The 18,909-nt window shown below is 35.3% G+C and overlaps 3 protein-coding genes across 4 annotated transcripts in view; 1 reads left to right on the forward strand and 2 right to left on the reverse strand.

Annotated features, from left to right (window-relative positions):
- Nucleotides 1-32: 32 nt before the first annotated feature.
- Nucleotides 33-4,136, forward strand: LOC136813850 (ubiquinol-cytochrome c reductase complex assembly factor 2-like). The gene is made up of 4 exons (XM_067070343.1): nt 33-240; nt 2,988-3,053; nt 3,294-3,363; nt 3,947-4,136. Exons 1-4 carry the CDS (start codon nt 91-93, stop codon nt 4,033-4,035), a joined length of 375 nt encoding a protein of 124 aa, XP_066926444.1. The 5' UTR covers nt 33-90; the 3' UTR covers nt 4,036-4,136.
- The window catches only part of LOC136813847 (myotubularin-related protein 9-like), a 69,400-nt gene continuing 52,486 nt past the window's right edge, over nt 1,996-18,909 (reverse strand). Inside the window, exon 13 of one of the 2 annotated variants that reach the window (XM_067070338.1) lies at nt 1,996-2,062. The gene's annotated coding sequence lies outside the window, so the exon portion shown is untranslated. Of the gene's footprint in view, nt 2,063-15,480; nt 15,568-18,909 lie in introns of those variants that run through there. The other variant, XM_067070337.1, reaches the window with a different exon arrangement.
- LOC136813849 (cephalotocin receptor 2-like) lies at nt 14,125-15,354 on the reverse strand. Its single transcript, XM_067070342.1, has one exon. It carries the CDS (start codon nt 15,255-15,257, stop codon nt 14,331-14,333), a length of 927 nt encoding a protein of 308 aa, XP_066926443.1. The 5' UTR covers nt 15,258-15,354; the 3' UTR covers nt 14,125-14,330.

An 18,909-nucleotide genomic window follows, 5' to 3' on the forward strand; every position in this document is an offset into this window, starting at 1 on the left:
GTTTACAGAAATTTTAAAGCTGACGCCTGCAGAAAAACACTTTCGATTTCAAAGTTCACCAAAAGTTCGAACAGAAAAAATTTAAAAAACATGAGTTCCAAAGAAGGGCTCACAAGATTCTACAGAGACTTTCAAAGAATTTGTAAACAATGGCCTGTAGATGCATCAAAGACTGGAAGAGACTTCGGGGAACATTTGAGGAATTCATTTGATCCTAAATTCAAACAAGGTGCTTTTGAGGTAGATTACGTTGGTTTTATACCAGACGATCTCAATCGAACGGAATCGACGATCGAACCAGTTGAACCAAATCGAACGCAATCGACCGATTGAAATTCGATTGTCGAACGCAATCGAATCACAATCGAATGTCAAAATTCTGGGTAATATTTGATTGGTTCGATTGTTGTTCGACTGCTGGTTTGATCGTCGATTTCGTTCGATTGAAATCGTCTGGCTTTATTCTTGCAGCTTCCCAACATCCAAGCTCTCAAACATCACAAGCCAAATGAAATTACTTTCGATTTCCAGTAGAAATTATGCGATGAACAATCTCAGAGTCAATGAATCGACGGTCGAACGCAATCGAACATAAATCGAACGCAATTGAATATCAATCGAATCTGAAAATTGCGGTAATATTCGGAGATTGAGATTTGATTGCGTTCGACAATCGAATTTCAATCGGTCGATTGCATTTGATTTGGTTCGACCGGTTCGATCATCGATTCCGTTCGATTGAGATCGTCTGGTTTATACTATTATGATATGCTTCACCAGCTAAAAATATTTTGCACAGTTGAGGCTGATATTTTTTTGGGCATAAAGAGAGGGTTAAACTCAGTGGATTGTTTCGGATTGAAATGGCAAGTATCAAATTTCTTAGCAATAAAATGTTAGTAAATCAGCTGCTTGGAAAAATCTAGCTGAGTCCCATCTTTCTTTTTCTAGCCATGACCCTGCCAACGCAATAGACTTTACGAACACCAGACTCACAAAGTCCGGTGTTGGATGAGGATACTTGACGAGACTTGAGTCCCGTGTGTCCGGTGTGCATTATTTTTGTTTTGAAGCAAACTTTGTCCGGTGCCCAGACACAGAACGTAAAAAAATTATCACCGGAACTATAACACCGGACAAAACGGTGGACGCGGTGTGGCTGAGGGATATCTTTTGGCCCCAGCAGTTTGGCTGATAGTATAAACATCATACCGTGAGTGGTCCTAAATCCGACAGCCCTGCCTAAATCCGATGGGGTCTTTCAAAGATACAAACTAAAATAAAAATAAACTTTTTGCTATAACGCAATGAAGATACCAAAGTGTCAACTAAACTGAGAGATTTGATACACTGAACCAATTGAACCAAAACATTAATTGCTTCTTATACAAAGGATAATTTTTATTACAAAATTGTCAACGTTTTAAACACGAGCAACGGATTCAGAATAATAGTTTTAATTATTTTTACAACTCATACTTTTTCTATCACATTAATTGACATCTGACATTTTAGTCATCTTGTTAGATGTTTTGTTTCAAGAGTTCTTGCAATATAGTTTATTGTTCAACTTGGAGAGGGAATGTTTGTAAACATAGAATTTTTTTTCATAGCAGTTATTTGGGGGGTCGGATTTAGGCAGGGCTGTCGGATTTAGGACCACTCATGGTATTGGGAACAAAGTTGTACAACTTTAAAAAGATCATTAGGCGAAGGGAAGCTAGGTATTAGTTTATTGTTACAATGAATTCAAAATTGGATGCGGCAAAATTTCATTATTCATTATTTTACCATAAACTCTCCCACGCAAACGATTGAATGTAAACAACAGTAGAACGTCTTCATTCTGTACCAGCGTGCGCTTGTATCCTTTATTTCACATTGGGCGCGCAAGTTGCAATGATAATCGTATCTTTTGTTTCACATTGGGCGCTTGAGTGGCGATGATACAAAGTGTGTGGATGAAATCAGTTGCGTGAAGGCTTCGGGAGACGATAACGTCACAGCTTCATGCTGTTCAGAGCCATTGGTAAGTCATGTATTGATGTTTTTCATATTTGAACTGAAAAAAATAGAAATAATGAAAAATTTTAAGCGGTAGCTCTAACACACGCGGGCGGGTAACGGTAAACTAATACCTGACTTCCCTTCGCCTTATGAAAAAAATATATATTTTGAAATTTTGCTGACGTCAACACTTTATTGCAAAATTTCGTATTTTGCTGATTTCTGTTGACGTTAGCAAGATTTGAAAAAACATTTGATTCAAAAATGATCTATTTAATGATATGCAACTTTGGTCCAGATTTCATGTTTATACCATCAGCCAAACCGGTGTTATTCAAAAAACAAGTCAGCATTTTTTAATTTTTCTTAATATCTTTTTTTGGGTGTAAAAATTAATATGACACAGCCAGTTAAGTGATCTCCACTCCAATATGCTTCTTTCAGTGTACAGGCTATCTCTAAAGCTCTAACAGCATCTAATAACATGAAAACCAGAATATGAAAGATGTTTTGGCGGATGCAACAGTCTTTTGAATAACTAATTACTCCACATACATTACTTTCCCTCAGCCAATAAAAACACAATAAATTATCTTGTCTCTAGGTAACTGCTGTGGAGTAATTAGTTATCAAAAGACCTTTGCATTTGCCAAAACAACCATTCTTCAATGGGAATCAAAGTGCACTTTAAAAACATCAATATGTCAGATCCAACAAAATTTAAAATGGCACTGTCATCATTGACTTGACAATAAAACGAAGGATTTTCTGTCAAGAGAGCCTTGCAAACATTCCAACAACTTCCATCAAAATGATCTGCCACAGCTAAGTCTACCACTTTAGCGCGGTCTTAGAATTGAGCCGAGAACGCTTGCATTTTCTAAAGCGAAGTGTACACAAAGTGATTCTAGCTTTACGATAGTGCCATCTATTCAAAATTTGCTTTTTTTAAATAAGTGAGTGCCTTGTTTTTATTTTAGGAGCTTCAAGCTGAACGAACGTTGAATGCTTTGATGAAAATCAGTACAAACTATTATAGAAACAAGGTAACTTTCTGAGAAGATAATTTATGGATGGCATATTCTTTAGATTAAATTCTAGTTCGGATTGTTAGTAGGCTGTTTCTTGGCTTTTCTTATTTTTTCAATGAATAGCAATCATAACAACTTACTGATATTATCAGGCTGTTTATATTTAATGTAGGAGAAGATTTAAAGTGATAAGTTGATAAAACCTTCATATATTTTTTAGACAAATGAAAAATATAATCTTAAATATTTCTTTAGTATCCTAGAAAAAGAGAGATTGCATATTCAGGAGAAAATCCAGATGCATACAAAGACACCCTCTCCAGCAGTAAGAGCAATATGAATAATTTTTTTTAGTGAAAATTAGCTCCCTTTTAAAACAAAGCACAAACATCCCTGTCTCAGTGATTGTATGAGAATATCTTTTGTTTTGGTAGGTAATGAAATTTCAATCACTGGGTCTGTGATACAGGGATGTTTATAAAACTAACCTTGGTTTTATGGAAGAACTATCTTGTTCACAGATTCTAATCAATCATGTCAGTCATGTTTTTTTGCCAAAGATCCATTTTATTCTTATCTTGATTTATACTGAACTAGGGAGAACAGTCAGACGTGTAAAATAAATAGTCGATTTGTTTAATTGCCTTGTGAGAAACAGATACTTAATATTTTTAAAGATGGTGTCAGCGCCTCAAAACAGTGGTTTCAAATTCCTGATTATAAAGTGCCTTCAACAAAGGGGGTTAATGTGTTATATCGTTTTGTTTTTTTCTAAGACCCTGTGAAAATAATTGAAGGACTATCTGAAACCCTAGATTGGGCTATCCACATATAAAATACCGTCTCTATTTTTGCTTGAGTGTCATCATCAGTAAAAGTGGAATTACCGTTGATAATATTTATTATAGAATATCAGTCAAATGTGGAGCCAAAGAAAACTTTATTGGAACGGTTGTTAGGAGCAAAGAAGATAGCTGAACGTGGACGAGACCAGTGAAATACAGTGTGTCCCAAAATTTCTTCTTTGTAACTTAGAAAGATGGTTTTCATGGCACAATATGTATTTATATGAGTTTGGTTTGCTGTGTGAATTAAATGAATGAGTTGTTCGTTGGCTTGAGGCATGATATTTGAATATGGCACCATGTCGGAAGAATATTTTCATTCATAAAGATGTATATATAATGGATCTTTTATTGTCTTGGATAGAACGGTCTAAACATATGCACAATATTGCATATGGTGGACTGAGGATGATCACGTGTCCAAAAAAGATTATGTTATTTTTATAAATTTTATACAATATAGTTTATGAAACTGAGCTGAACTGAGATGTATTTTGTATTATGTTTTCATTTTCCCCTCATAAAATCAACTACTTTAGGCGTACAAACTTTCGCGAGCAGAAACTTTCGCGATTTTCGCGAATTTTGGCCCTTTTCGCGAAAGTAAATGTCTTAAAAAATTCTAGAAAGGGCCATTCGCGAAAGTTTATGCTCGCAAAAAATTCTTGACAAAATAAAAAATCTGTAAAACTTCAAACTTTGAATAAAATGTAACTTTTTTGGCACTTTTTAGCCTGCTAAAAGACTAATAAGGCGAGACCAATTAAATTTGTTGTTCTACGGGCAGATCGTTAGCAAAATATGAGTCGGTCGGTCGGTAAAATAAAAATAAGATTTTCATTAATCAAGAAAGATTGTAAGTAATACTTTCAAATAATCTTGGTCGAAAATTCATCATTCATCTTTGATGGAGTTTATAATAAAATCTTTCGATTTCATGATTCTAGATTCTTTTTTCAACTTTTTTTTTAAGTGTAATTTTTTTCAATGACTACTTATTATTGGAAATTTGTGGCACAGGAAATTCAATATTATTATTTTTTCGTTTGCAGCAAATAATGTGTCGGTCGCGCCCGTAGAACAACAAATTAAATTGGTCTCGCCTAAGTCAAAGAACAAATGTTTCAAATGGATTGCCAAGAAGTATTTGTCCCTCTAAGCCGATTTTTCATGTGAGAATTCTCAATTTTACGTCTTGATTCGCGAAAGTTTATGCTCGCGAAAAATATTTTTCTGTTAAATTCGTGAAAGTAAATTTCGTGAATTTCGCGATTTTTCGTCCTCGCGAAAGTTTCTGCTCGCGAAAGTTTGTACGCCTAAAGTAGATACTAGCTAGTATTTTAGGTTCATAATTTATTCAAGCTTTTTAAATAATCGCTAATAATATTATGGCAATTGTAGGTTATGGATCGGTATCAGCAGCTTCACAACTAGCACCTATTACTGAAGGTCTTTTTAAGGTGCAATTTAAAGCCAATTCAAGAAGTAGTGCAAATTCTCAATTTTACGTCTTGATTCGCGAAAGTTTATGCTCGCGAAAGTTTGTACGCCTAAAGTAGATGGTAAACAACAAGTATTCCTTTTTTTTTTGGAAAATGTCTCCTAGAGTTTCACGTTTGATCTATTTCAGTGTTTTATATTTTCAGAGGATAACAAAGAAAAAAAGAAATAAAGAAAAAATGATTGTATGGTTAACTGGTTCAACTTCAGCCGGCAAGACATGGTTAGGAGATTTTCTGAAACATTATCATAATTTCATTCATCTTGATGGTGATGTCAAGATTGTTTTGGAGGGGGAATCAGATGCTGTCAAAGGATTGATTGATGCTTTTTACAAGTACTGGTTTGATAGCAAAGAAGCTCCTTTAGAATTATGGGTTCCTTATTACCAAGAATTATGTGAGAGAGTTATCAAGCAGTATAAAGAAACACCTGAGACAGATATTGTTTTATCTTTCTCCACTTATCCGCGCGTCGTTCGCGATTACGTGCGAGCGGAGATTAAACGTGGTACAGGTCAAGATTTAGTAATGGTTTTGTTGGATATGTCAAAAGATGATTACGCGCGGCGACAAAAAGATAAGCTCTTTGAATGGGCAAAAGCACATAATAAAACTGTACAGGAAATTTGGGAAGATCACGAGAAATTAAAAGCAATGGGCGAATATGATATGTCGAAATTAGAGGCTTACTATCGAGAGGCCAAAGAAATGAGGGGTGTGGAGCCCATACAAGAAGACGAAGAAAATAGTTTTACCATCGATACAAATGGTTTTCACGTGAAAGTTGTTCCAGAGATAACGAGAATCTTGAAATTGAAAGAATGTCCTGATCTGGATAATGACGTCATTATGAAAATGCGTAGCGAGCGATTGGAAGGGTATGCGCGTTTGAAAGAAGAGATGAAAAAGGGGAAATCCTAAACTGATTTGTGTGTTTTGTTGGAGAGTTTTATGATACTTATGATGATTTCAATGACTTCTTATTATTCATAGATAAACTATTTTGTTTTGTTATTTAGTTGTTAGTTAATCTTTATTCTTTTTTTGGGATAGCTTTTACGTTACAATAGACTCTCTCTTATTCGAACTTCCAGTATTCGAATCCTTCTATAATTCGAATCTTTCCATAATACGAACTTATTCCCAGTCCCCGTCAAAGAGAACCCTTGTAAAATGCTTTTTTACAATTCGAATATCTTTGTAATTCGAATAAATTTGATTCCCCGTTCGAGTTCGAATTAGCGAGAGTATACAATTTCGCGGTTTTGCTGATTTCATTTTTTCCTAAAATGATTTTTTGGGTAAAAACTGCTGTCTTCCATTTTTCAGTCGATTTCACACTCATTTCGTGATGATTATTTTTTGAAAAGTAATTACAAATTTCGTGCTTTAGTTATAAGGGATTCAGATTGGCTGTCATTTATCTTCTTGTGTTTTTGTTTTTAGAATCTAAACAGCCAGATAATTAGGTTTCATAATTAGGTTTCTTTCAAATCAAAATAAAAGTTTTAGCAATAAAAAACCTAAAATGAGGTTGTTGGGGGGGGGAGTTACTGTAGGTAGATTTGTAAACCGATTTTTATTATTTTCATAGATTTTTAAAAAGATATATTTTTTATAACACGCATTCTTATGATATTTGGAAAAATTTATGATAAAATCAGACACCAAAAGAATATATTCGATAAACCTTCTTGGAATAATTCTCTCGTGTGATTAGAAGGCTTTTTCTAACCAAAATGTCACTTTAAGAAGAGCTTTTGTAAAAGATAATTCTTGATGTGTAAATCAGAAAGCCCCGAAAAAAGCAGGGATTTGACCTCTCTCTGTCTCACTAAAAAAATTTTTTCGGATGCTTCCTTACACCCCCTTCTCACAGACTGACTCGGACTCCTTCCCACTGGAAAATTTGGCCAAAATATCTTTCCCGATGGAAAACTATCCTCCAATTTTTGTTCCCGTTAAAAATAATCAGATAAGCCAATCCTCACTGCAAAATATTGTGTAATTTCTTCCATCAACACTGAATTTCTGACTGAAAACAAAAGAATTGAAATCCCCAGCCATAAAGAATTTGTGTATATCAATTCCAATCGAGCTTCAGTTCGTTATTTCTATCCCGGGTGGCTGTAAAAAAATTTATCGGGTCTGTGAGAAGGGGGTGTATCCCACAGATATCTGTAAAGCCCGAAAGGCTAGATAGGCAACTTTAAGCTTTCTCCAGCAAAAATGGGCTTTTCCAGAAGTAGTCCGTGTCCCCCCTGTTGAGGATATTGGATATCCTGGGGGTTAACGATTTTTATTCAAAAGTGGATATCCAGGGGGTTAAATATCTACAAGGGAGCGGATATCCAGGGGGTTAAGTGTCTTTTCAAATAAAAAATACGATATCCAGGGGTAAGCATCTTTATAAGAGAGAATATCCAGGGGTTGAGCATATTGTTAAGAGTGTATATCCAGGGGTCTTTACTATTAAAATAGGCTATCCAGGGCGTTCGATATTTCGAAAAATCAATATCCTCAACAGTGGGGGTAAATTTTTTTCTGGAAATGGGTAGGATCTACAATACTGGCCAAAAGTAATGGAATTCCTCACCTTTTGGTATGAATTCACAAGTTCCCCTCTTTACGGGGGGGGGGGGGTTTCACTTTTACGGTATGACGGTATTGGGCCTTTTTACCCCCGGTAAATCGGTATTACGAGAAAAAAACGACGGGATTACGGTATTTCATTTTCTACCGGTATCGGTAAATTGCCTGTTTTTTTGTCGGTATTTCGATATTTTTATCAATAAAAAACGGTATTTCGGTATAAAATTATTTACCTTTTAGTTTTTTCATCAGTTTCATGCAGAAAAATTTTCAAAAAAGATAAGTCTATTCCGCTATTTTAACCAGTAAAATTTTCTTGCTCACTTCGCTCGCACAATCTTGGATTACCTATTGACATTATTGTCATGGTGAGGTTATTCAAAATAAGGAAAACTTTACGATATCTAAATAAATATTTTCGTTATTTTTCTGCGGGCGCATTTTTTTAATGACAACTTTTGTGATGCAAATACTGCATCCAACGAATGAGTCTAGCTAAAATTTCCGTCAGCACTAAATGATATGGTCGTCTCGCTCTCCGTATTCATTTATATTGCTACTACAATACAATACACTGATACTGCAGTAATTTAGAGACAGTAAAGGCGGTATTTACTCCTTCAATAATTAGTAAAAGTAGGTAGTTCTAAAAACATCTCGTGCAGCATCGAACGATAAAAAATTATTCACATCATGATGCACATGATGCGTTTTCAGGCAATCTAGGCATTCTAAATTTTAATTTTTTTCTTGGGCAAAACTCTTGGAACGCCGCACCGGGTACGGCAGGTACGTCGCTCGCCGTACCATATTTTTGCCAACAAATGGTCAGTGTTAAATAAAATCAAAAATTGTGTGACCAAACAAGGCATACTTGGCTAACAATAGCGTATTAAGGCCGTTTTTCAATAACAAAGGAGAGCAAAAATTATCGAAAAATTTTCGCGCTCGTTTCGCTCGCGTTTTTATTTTCCATTTATTTTCTTTCCTCCGATACATTTTTTTTTATAAGCATACAAAAATCCGAAAACAGGCTCAGAGATGCTTAGTTCGAAAGCTTAATAAGGCTCAAAAATGCTTGAGGGGATGAATAAATAATGGATAAATGGATAAATCCAAAGCATAAATTCAGGGAAATACTGAAATTCCAGCCAAAAAAAGCCAAAATCAGGAAAAAAACATTTTTCGTAGGCTCAAGTAATGCTTGCCATATGCTTAAATTTTCCCCATATCTGAGCCTAGATATGCTTATAAGTGCAATGCTTATAAAAAAAACATGTAGGGGGGGGGGTTCAACTTTACAATTCGCGTCCTCTAGTTGCACCACAGCAACCACTTCTATGAAGCCTGTGTTGAAGTCTACGGCAAAGCAAAATTGGTGTGTGAACGTGAAAATGTTTTTTTTCGCGCGTGAATACGTGAATTGGCAAAAATTTGTGCGTGAATACCTGAAAAAGGGTTGACTGGGGGGCCTCTTAAAGTACAATACTTGTTTGCACAGTTTTTAATTTGTTACTACACAATAGATTTGATAACTGAAAATTCATTATTTTCGAAAAAAAACATAAGTATAATATCGGTATCGGTATTAGGCTTCCTTCACCGACGGTATTACGGTATTTGACCCAAAATTTTGTCGGTATGACGGTATTTAAGACCCCTGAAAACCCCCCCCTTTACCCCCCTTATACAATGTTGAATTTCAGTCCAACTTGACTCAGCATCATTGTAGAGAAGGGGAGGGGGAGAGGAGCCATAAAAACAGTAGAATAGGTGGAATTCCATTTACTTTTGGCCAGGATTGTAGCATTTTAATTGTTTTCGGACCTCGAGATCAAAAAAAGTAGGCGGCAAACGCTATTTCGCATCTCTCAAACCAGTGAAATTGCTTGTTGTCACGTGATTTCTTTGGTAGGAAATCCTACTAAAACTTGCTTCACTTTTCGATAAAGGTAGCGGATCTAGCCCTTTGGGCTTTAAATATCTGTGGTGTATCCTTTAAAAAACATGGCGTCGTCCTGACTTACGCATGTCAAAAATTGACGCTCTCTGCGATTCCAGAGGAGAAGAATTCTGCTTTATTTTTCATTTCATTTCTCACTAACAACCGGTAATTATTGTATCAGTAGGAATTATATCCCTAATCTGAAAATCACCTTTCCTTCGTGAATCTTCTACTTTAAGGGAGAAAAATTACATAGCTTTCACAAATTTTAGATACATGCATGAAAAGATTCTTATCAACCAAAGTCTGTTTCAAAAGTTCGTGGATATTTTAGTTTTTTGGACCTACCCCGGTGGGGTAGAGGTCCTATAAATTAACCGATGTCCGTCTGTCCGTTCGTTCGTCCGTTCGTTCGTCCGTTCGTCCGTCTGTTACCAGCTTTTCTCAGGATTGGCTCATTAGTTTTTTCTGATTTTTGGCACAATGATGCAAAATGGCAATGCCCAAAATGTGACGGAGCCCGATTTTGGGAAAAAAATTTTCTCCGTCGAAAATGCCGGAAATATGCCGGAAAAACTGGTTTTTTGGCATTTTCTCGAGATTTTATCATTAGTTTTTTCTGATTTTTTGCTCAAAGATGCGTATTAACAATGCCCAAAACATGGCCGAGTCCGATTTTTGAGAAAAATTTTTTTCCGGCTTAAAATGCCGGAAATATGCCGGAAATCGCCGTTTTTGCAGATTTTCATTGGCTTTTTTCCTTATAATTGATTGTTTTTTCATTCAAAAACATTATTAATAGCTAGCAATGCCCACCATCAAGCATGTTTTAATTTTCAATAAAATTGATTTTTGAAGCCGGAACTATTTAAAAAATCGCCGGACGGACAGCCTATTTTCGCCGGAAATACAGTATTTTTTGAATTTCTCGAGCTGTACTTTATATTTTTTTATGAAATTTTGCACATTGATGCAAAATGACAATACCTAAAATGTGACGGAGCCCGATTTTCGAAAAACATTTTTTCCGGCCGAAAATGCCGGAAATATGCCGGAAAAACCGTTTTTTTGGCAATTTCTCGAGATTTCATCATTAGTTTTTTCTGATTTTTTGCACATAGATGCGTAATAGCAATGCTCAAAACATGGCTGAGTTCGATTTTTGAGAAAAATTCTATTCTTTCCGAAAATGCCAGAAATATACCGGAAATCGCCGTTTTTGCAGATTTTCATTGGACTTTTTCCTAATATTTCTTTGTTTTTGCACGCAAAATTATTATTGATAACAATGCCAACCATCAAGCATGGTTCAATTGTCAATAAAACTGATTTTTGATGCCGGACTTTCTAAAAATCGCCGGAACAGCCGAATATCGCCGGAAAAACGATTTTTCTTGAATTTCTCGAGCTGTACTTTATATTTTTTCATGAAATTTTGCAGACTGATGAAAAATGGCAATACCTAAAATGTGACGGAGTCTGATTTTTGAAGGAAAAAAATTTCGGCCAAAAATGCCGATAATATGCCGTCAAAACTGGTTTGTTGCCATTTTCTCGAGATTTCATTAATCGTTTTCCGATTTTTGCATGAAGATGTGTCCTAAGTGTGGCCGATTCGGATTTTTGAGAATCATGTTTTTCCACCTGAAAATTCCGGAAGTGTGCCGGAAGTGTGCCGGAAATCGCCGTTTTCGCAGATTTGAATTGGGCTTTTTCCATATATTTCTTTGTTTTTTCACTTAAAAAAATTATTGATAACAATGACACCATCAAGCATGATTCAATTGTCAACAAAACTTTTGCAAATTTGCAACCGGAACTTTCTATTTCTTTTTTCCCTAAACCCCTCCCCCCATCAAATATCAATGATGAAATTTAATGCATTTTCGCTAACTGCTATATTTTCTTAATGATTGTTTTTCTCCTTATTGCTATCTAAGTTTCATCATCAGGTAGGTCCATTCAGCATATTGCTTGTTGACAATTTCTTAGCACATATCAATGCTATGTTAACAGGTGATACTTTTATGAACCTACCTGGTTATGCATTTAACACATTTATAATTGATATCTACGTGACGTGACCATTAAATAATCATTCAGAACACAAATAGTGACGATCTATTAAAATTAGTCGTTTGTTTCTTATAAAAAAACGTTTAGAAACCAAAATTTCATGCTCTTGAAATATTCTTTCATATTAAAGACTTTGTGAGCAAAAGCCCGGGGGGGGGGCAGCTGGGCAAAAGAACCGACGGGTATGTGCGGGTCCTAAGGGTACCTTTTCCAATATGTTTAAAATGCACTGTAAGGGTCGGAAAAACTAGAGATGCACTGTAAGGGTAGAAATTTCAGAAAATTCTTGAAAAATCTAGATATTTTGACCAAAAATGCTATAATTTTGACCATTTTTTGCACGAAAGGGATCGAAAATTTGGGGGAAAATGCACTCTAAGGGTATGATTTTCACTGATTTTTGCTGCACTGTAAGGGTGCAATTTTAAAAGCCAATTTTTGGCCCGCACATACCGTCAGTCCGCAAACCTAGTGCCCCCCCGGGGCAAAAGCAAACATCTATCTCATCAAAAAATTTAGTAATTTGACTAAGAACATTGATGTATGCTTATTAATAGTGATTCTTATAGATAAAGATGCGTTTTTTGAGCTGAAAAATTCTTTTTTTACAAAAATCTGCTTGAGCCATCTTTTACCTACTTTCATGAAAAAAATCAGAAAAAAACAATGATCCAATATTTCACAAAGTCCAAAAAACCCTTTTTTTAGCCGTATTTTGGCCCAAATTTGCCCAAAAACATTTTTTTTCGAAAATCGGGCTCCGTCACATTTTGCCCACCACCATTTTGCACCTTTGTACCAAAAATCAAAAGATTCCTATGATTGAATCCCGAGAAAAGTTGGTAACAGACGGACGGACGAACACAGGTAAATTTACAGGAACTCCAGGTAGGTATACAGTATTTCCCAAAAAAAGAAATTTTTATATGAATAGTAAAATCCTCAAAACTCTCTAAACTGTGCTTAGAATATTGAAAGAAGATTACAATTCTCTGTTCAATCAATGGAAGGTTTTTGAAACTGAAAGATTAGGTATACGAGTCATAAAATTGGCAAAAATTATGAGGATTATGTCTGCTTTTTTTGGGACACACTGTACACCATTGCAAAGATACTTCCAAGGAGGACACATGGTTTTTTTCATAAGCATACTAAAATTCGAAAACAGGCTCCGAGATGCTTAGGTCAAAGGCTTGACAAGGCTAAAAAATGCTTCTAAGAATGCTTATATGTCTTATATCTCAAGCAAACTTTTAGGGAAATTCCGAAAATCCGTAAAATCCTAGCCAAAATCAGGAAAATTCATTTTTAGAAGGCTCAATGTAATTTCATAGATGGGCCTGTGAAATTTGATTTAGATTTAGACTTAGATTTTTTGCCAGATCTGAGCCTAGATATGCTTATAAAGGAAAAAACATCTAAAAGAAAGACTGGAGTAACTCTCGTGAAAAAAACACATTCTCTCAAAATCTACCAAATGGTCATCAGAATGTCTGTCTGTCCCCTTAAAACTTTGGGGCAGCCTGGGGAGACTTCAAAAATGGTTGGATTTGGCTGAAATTTAGCACAATTTTTATCTTTTATTTTTACAATTGGGCCTACGAGTAATTTAAAAGATAATGTTAAGATGTATAGTTGAGCCAGTGCGGTTAACACGTTCGACCACCCTCGACATCTTCGAAGGTTTCGTTTTGGGTAAAGCCACATGGTTCTGTATCCAAGGAGACAGAATCCCAAAGAAACATATGAAGAGGTTCAAACCTGACCAGACTTCCAAGTAAAGTGAAAGAATCTGTATTTTTAATGATTATACATGGAAGACAACAAAAAATGAAAATATGGTACAAAAATTACAAATGATTGCTAAAATTCTTACATCTAAAAAGATTCCATTTTTTCAATTTGAAGAAGGGTGCATTATTAAAAGTCAAGGGAATGCTAAAATTTTTATGGGATGAATGACCAAAGACTTCGAAGCAAATTGATTCTTTTCTTTCAATATCGTTTGAACCTGGAGGAGGGGAGGGGGTACTAGGTTTTGCACTGACGGGTATGTCTGAGCCAAAAATCGAAAATCGACCCTTTGAGAGACTGAATTTCGACGCTTTTGCTACCTTTTGAGAGTCTTTTGCGTCAAAAACTAGAGGAACTCGCAAAATTTGCTTCTCGCCAAAATACCCTGAAAAAGTAAGGGTAAAATTTTCAAGCCGTTTAATGAAAGACCTAGTGAGTAGTTGAAATATTCAAATCAGTATCCATAGTCACTCGTAGTGGCGAAATTAACTGTCCATGAGGTTAATCTTGAAGGTAGACTGCACTATAATGTGTATTTTCAGTAAACAACGACCGCATATTTCTTCATAAGTTCTCTCTGTCGTTTCTTTCGTTCCATCCTTTGCTTTAGCCTGTGTTTTTTCAACGTATAAACCCAAGGGTTGATGCAAGAATTCACACAGGCTAAAAAGTCCGCCACGATAAAGAAAATTTGTAAACCCGGGGGTCGTTTCAAATCCAGGCACAAATAAAACAAATTAACGACAAGCATAACGGCTATCGGTGAAAAACAAACGATATAACAGATAATAAATCCGGCAACTTTCTGTCCAACTTTGAAACGGGCTTGAGATTTACGACATGTGTGATTCGTCGATAACGTCTTTTTCACTTTATAAATCGCACGTATAATAATGACGTAGGATACGCAAACAATACCCAACGTAAGAAGATAGACCAACGCTAACATGGGTACGTAATAACGTAACGCGATTGAATACGTTGTGACGCAGAGTAACGGAGGAATAACCCACCAGCAAATAATCAATGAGTTTACGCTAACGGTCTCCAAATATTGTTCGGCGTCACATTCTTTCATCAAGATACGGCATCGGTAGAACGCGATGTACGCAATATTTATGGAAGCGACGAAATAAAAAGTACTTATCACCATAGCTTGAGCGTGGCATACGAAAAAATAATACTCGAAAAATTGTTCAAAGCCCATCATCGGGCACACAAAAAAACCAATTATCAAGTCATTTATCACTAATGATAACAAAATTTTATCCGATTTTAATTTCGCTTCTTTTTTAGGTGGTTTGACCAGGTAATATAAAGCTAAGATATTTCCACAAATAGCGGTCACACCGACGATGATGAATAAGACTCCGAACACATCACGAACAGGTTGCGGTGATCTTCTAAAGTCTAGTTCACACTTGCGCCATGTATGGTTGAAATACAATAGGTAGCGTTTCATCATATTGATATCAAGAAATCCTTCAAATAATTATCTCCTGTTTTTATTGCTTTCGGATTGTCTCGAGGCCACAATTTATTCTAACATCAGCTTCTAAATCACATTCAGAAAGGTTCAAATCTTAGTCTTGAAGCCAACTTATTTTTCTCTTCTATTTCCTTTTCTTTCAATAGGAATTTCTGTTTCGACGATAATTTGTATGGTTGACCTTTTCTATTTTTTTCGTTGACAGTTTTTCAGCACTCTGTCGATTACAGGGTGTCAAGATCTTTTGGGAGGTGATTCGTAAGATTTTAACAGTGCATTTTGAATACTGAAAGGAAAGAGAGAATGATTATGTGTCACAGATATCATAATCTTTTGCACACTAGATATTCCCCCCCCCCATTTTATGGATTTTCTTCCAGAGTACAACCCACCTGCTTATTCCACCCGCCCTACAATTACGCACAGAAGAGTAGTACTTCCACCCTACAGTAAATGTGGACCAATTCTTTTTCATAAGATTTTTTCAAAAAAAACTCATAAAACTCGAACCAATGCAAACACCAGTTTTTATCAATTTGTCCTTACCAAAACAGATGTTTCCGTTAGTCCACAAGGACAAGGACATGGTTATCATAACTTGAATGTATACTTAACTCGAACAAGTTTTATCGTCCGTATAGTTAATATTGCTTTATAAACTTTATTTCATAACTCGAAATTTCCTTAACTCGAAGAAATTTCATTTCCCCGTTCCAGTTATCGAGACTTCACTAAAGAATCAAGGGTAAAACAAAACAGAAAAGGATGAAAAGCCGAGAAACCAAACATCAGACAAAAAAACACCAAGAGATCATTACTGACTTCATACCACAGAGTCGTGACAAAAACACACTTTTGCTCTTTGCAAAAAAAATGATGGAACTCCAAACGTGAATAGAGCGAAACAGGCTTTTTGTTATGAAATCTGACCTCTCTTCCATAACGTTCTTGTATGCTGTCTAATAATGCCCTTTTACAAAAGCTTGTATGCATAGAAGATGATGATGCAAAAATTGACACTTCATATACGTTTTTTATGACAACAAACTATATAAGAACATAAGGCTTCTATGACAAAAATATTAAGAACAACTTTAAGAACATTCTAAGATTTTTCGGACTCTAAAACACCTAATTTCTTAGGGGGAATATACAAAAATTCTCACGGAAAAATGCAAATAAGAACATTTTTTGGGTTAAAAGTTCAAAACGTTAAGAACATCCATAGGACGTTCTTATAATGATCGATACTTCATACAAGCCTTCTTATACTCTGTTTCTATATTTGTCTTAACATGACTATTTCACGTGAAAGTCGTCGAATAACCTGACTGACCTAAAAACAAAATTTGAGTCACGCAATATGTAGAACTTATCGGAGTTTTAGATTTTTCTAAAAAAGCGATGCATTGTGGGGTTGTTTCTAGTGTGTTACAATAGAATTCCCTTGAGGAATTCCTATGAGATTTCTATTGTAATACACTCGAAACAATCACACAATGCATCGCTTTTTTAGAAAAATCAAAAACTCCGATAAGGTCTATTACACATGGTACCGAGAAAACCGATTAGAAACAAGGGCGTAAAAGCAACGGTCATGTACACGTTTTATTTTATAAGAACGAACTATAGTTTGGCTATGGCTAATTCGAACTTGATCGGGGGGTTAATCTTATTTGTTCAAATTTGTAGAATCCTTGACGAGGGCTGAGAAAAAATTCGAATTATAGAAAGATTCGAATGATAATAATAAGTTGTAATAAAATAGCCAGAAAATTAAAGTTATGATTCAAAAAACATTTTGACAAATATTTTTCAGTACAGGGTGTCCCTAATTAAAGTATCGAGTCGAAACACAACTATGAGTAGAAAGTTTTATGTGCGTGTTCACAAAATTGTATTTTAAGCTCTCCCTCTTTTTTCTTTGTCATTACGATTAATTTATACGTTGTAACTACCTTTTGTAATAAGCCTGTGTGATGGAGAACGTTCTTATATTTTAGCGATAACACACACAAACTTTTCTACTCAATCGCATGTTCAAACTCGATACTTTAATTAGGGACACCCTGTATAAGCTTTTCGTTTTATTAAAAAACATCATCAGTGCATATACAAGTAAAACGTTCAAAATAAAATGTTATCAAATTTATATGAAAAAGCTAAAAGTAGAGATAATTGCACTAATACTCATGAGAGTATAATAAGAACATGACGCTTCGATGGCCGAAATGTTAAGAACAATTTGTTATTGAAAATTTGTGGAGAGTATGTCTCACAATACTCAAAGTATAGTCATTAAGCAATTGCAAAATAATTATTTTGAGTTTTTTAAGGTAAGTGATTACCAAATTAAAATGGTTGCGTCGTTTGCTAATGTAGCATTTTTGGAAGTTGTCTTATAAGCTCTTAACTTTTTTGGTTTTAAGCCTAAAGAGTGTTCTTAACATATTCTTATTTTCAACATTGTGTGAGCATTTTAGATTCTAGTGTTATAAAATAAATCACCATTATATTGAGGTCAACATATTAGTGTGGAATCTAAAATGCTCACACAATGTTGAAAATAAGAATATGTTAAGAACACTCTTTAGGCTTAAAACCAAAAAAGTTAAGAGCATTCGAAAGGCTTCAAAATTTTTGGATGTTCTTATAAAATAACATACAACTTGTTTTTTTCGCTAGCCTTGTCCAGTTAACTGATTACTGTCCCAAACGACAGCCCCCCCCCCCATCACGACATCACACCAAACGCCGTGCTTTTACCACGATGAAAAAATGGTCAAGATTGGTTCAAATGAATGAAAAAAAACAAAATTTCACTCAAAAACCTCTTCTTCTCTAATAAAAAATAAAAGCCTGTTTTTCTATAGTTATGATTGCAAACTCTTCACATGTGGGATTTGCTAACTGGGTATCACTTTTCATTAAGATGATGGAACACATGTGACACGTGAATAATATACCAAAGGAATCGGAGAAAGTTACATGTTTTTTATAAGAACATCAAAAACTACTGAAGCCTTCCAATGATTTTAAAGTCTGGAGTTTTCAGCTTAATGATGTTCTTAAAATATTCGGGAAATATTCCTAATTTCACTATATTGTGATCATTTTTGTGCAATAAAGCTAAAGCCTTAGATTCCCTTAACTTGTTCGTAACATTCCGGCCATTGAAGCCCAAATAGTTTGTTTGTGTAAAAAACGTGTATTGCAATCTATCGCATTGCCTTCCACAGAAATGTCAAAATGTCAAAATCGTCATCCCTGAATTTTAATATGGAGGTACATAGAAAATCACCAGATTGAATTAAGGTGTATAAACTGGGGAGACGATTTTCAAAAGTTGGGATTTTGGCGTCTCCTATCATAAAGAAAATGTTTTTGGAAAAACTACGCGACCGAAGCGACCACAAAAATGTTGACAATAAACTGCTAATTCTATGGTGTAAAAAATGCAAGAGCGCTGAAATTAGTAACAAAGGCGCCTTTTTGCGCCCCTTGTCTGTCAGCGCTCCTCGGAAAATTGCTCGCTGGTAGGAAGGGGCAGCTGTCCCCTGTCATTATGATACTGCAATAACCGAGAAATACGATGGGGACTGTCTTCCAATCTTATAAATCAAATTGT

Source organism: Clytia hemisphaerica, unplaced genomic scaffold (assembly GCF_902728285.1).
Source record: "Clytia hemisphaerica strain Z4C2 unplaced genomic scaffold, Clytia hemisphaerica genome assembly, whole genome shotgun sequence".
Classification (NCBI taxonomy): Eukaryota; Metazoa; Cnidaria; class Hydrozoa; order Leptothecata; family Clytiidae; genus Clytia; species Clytia hemisphaerica.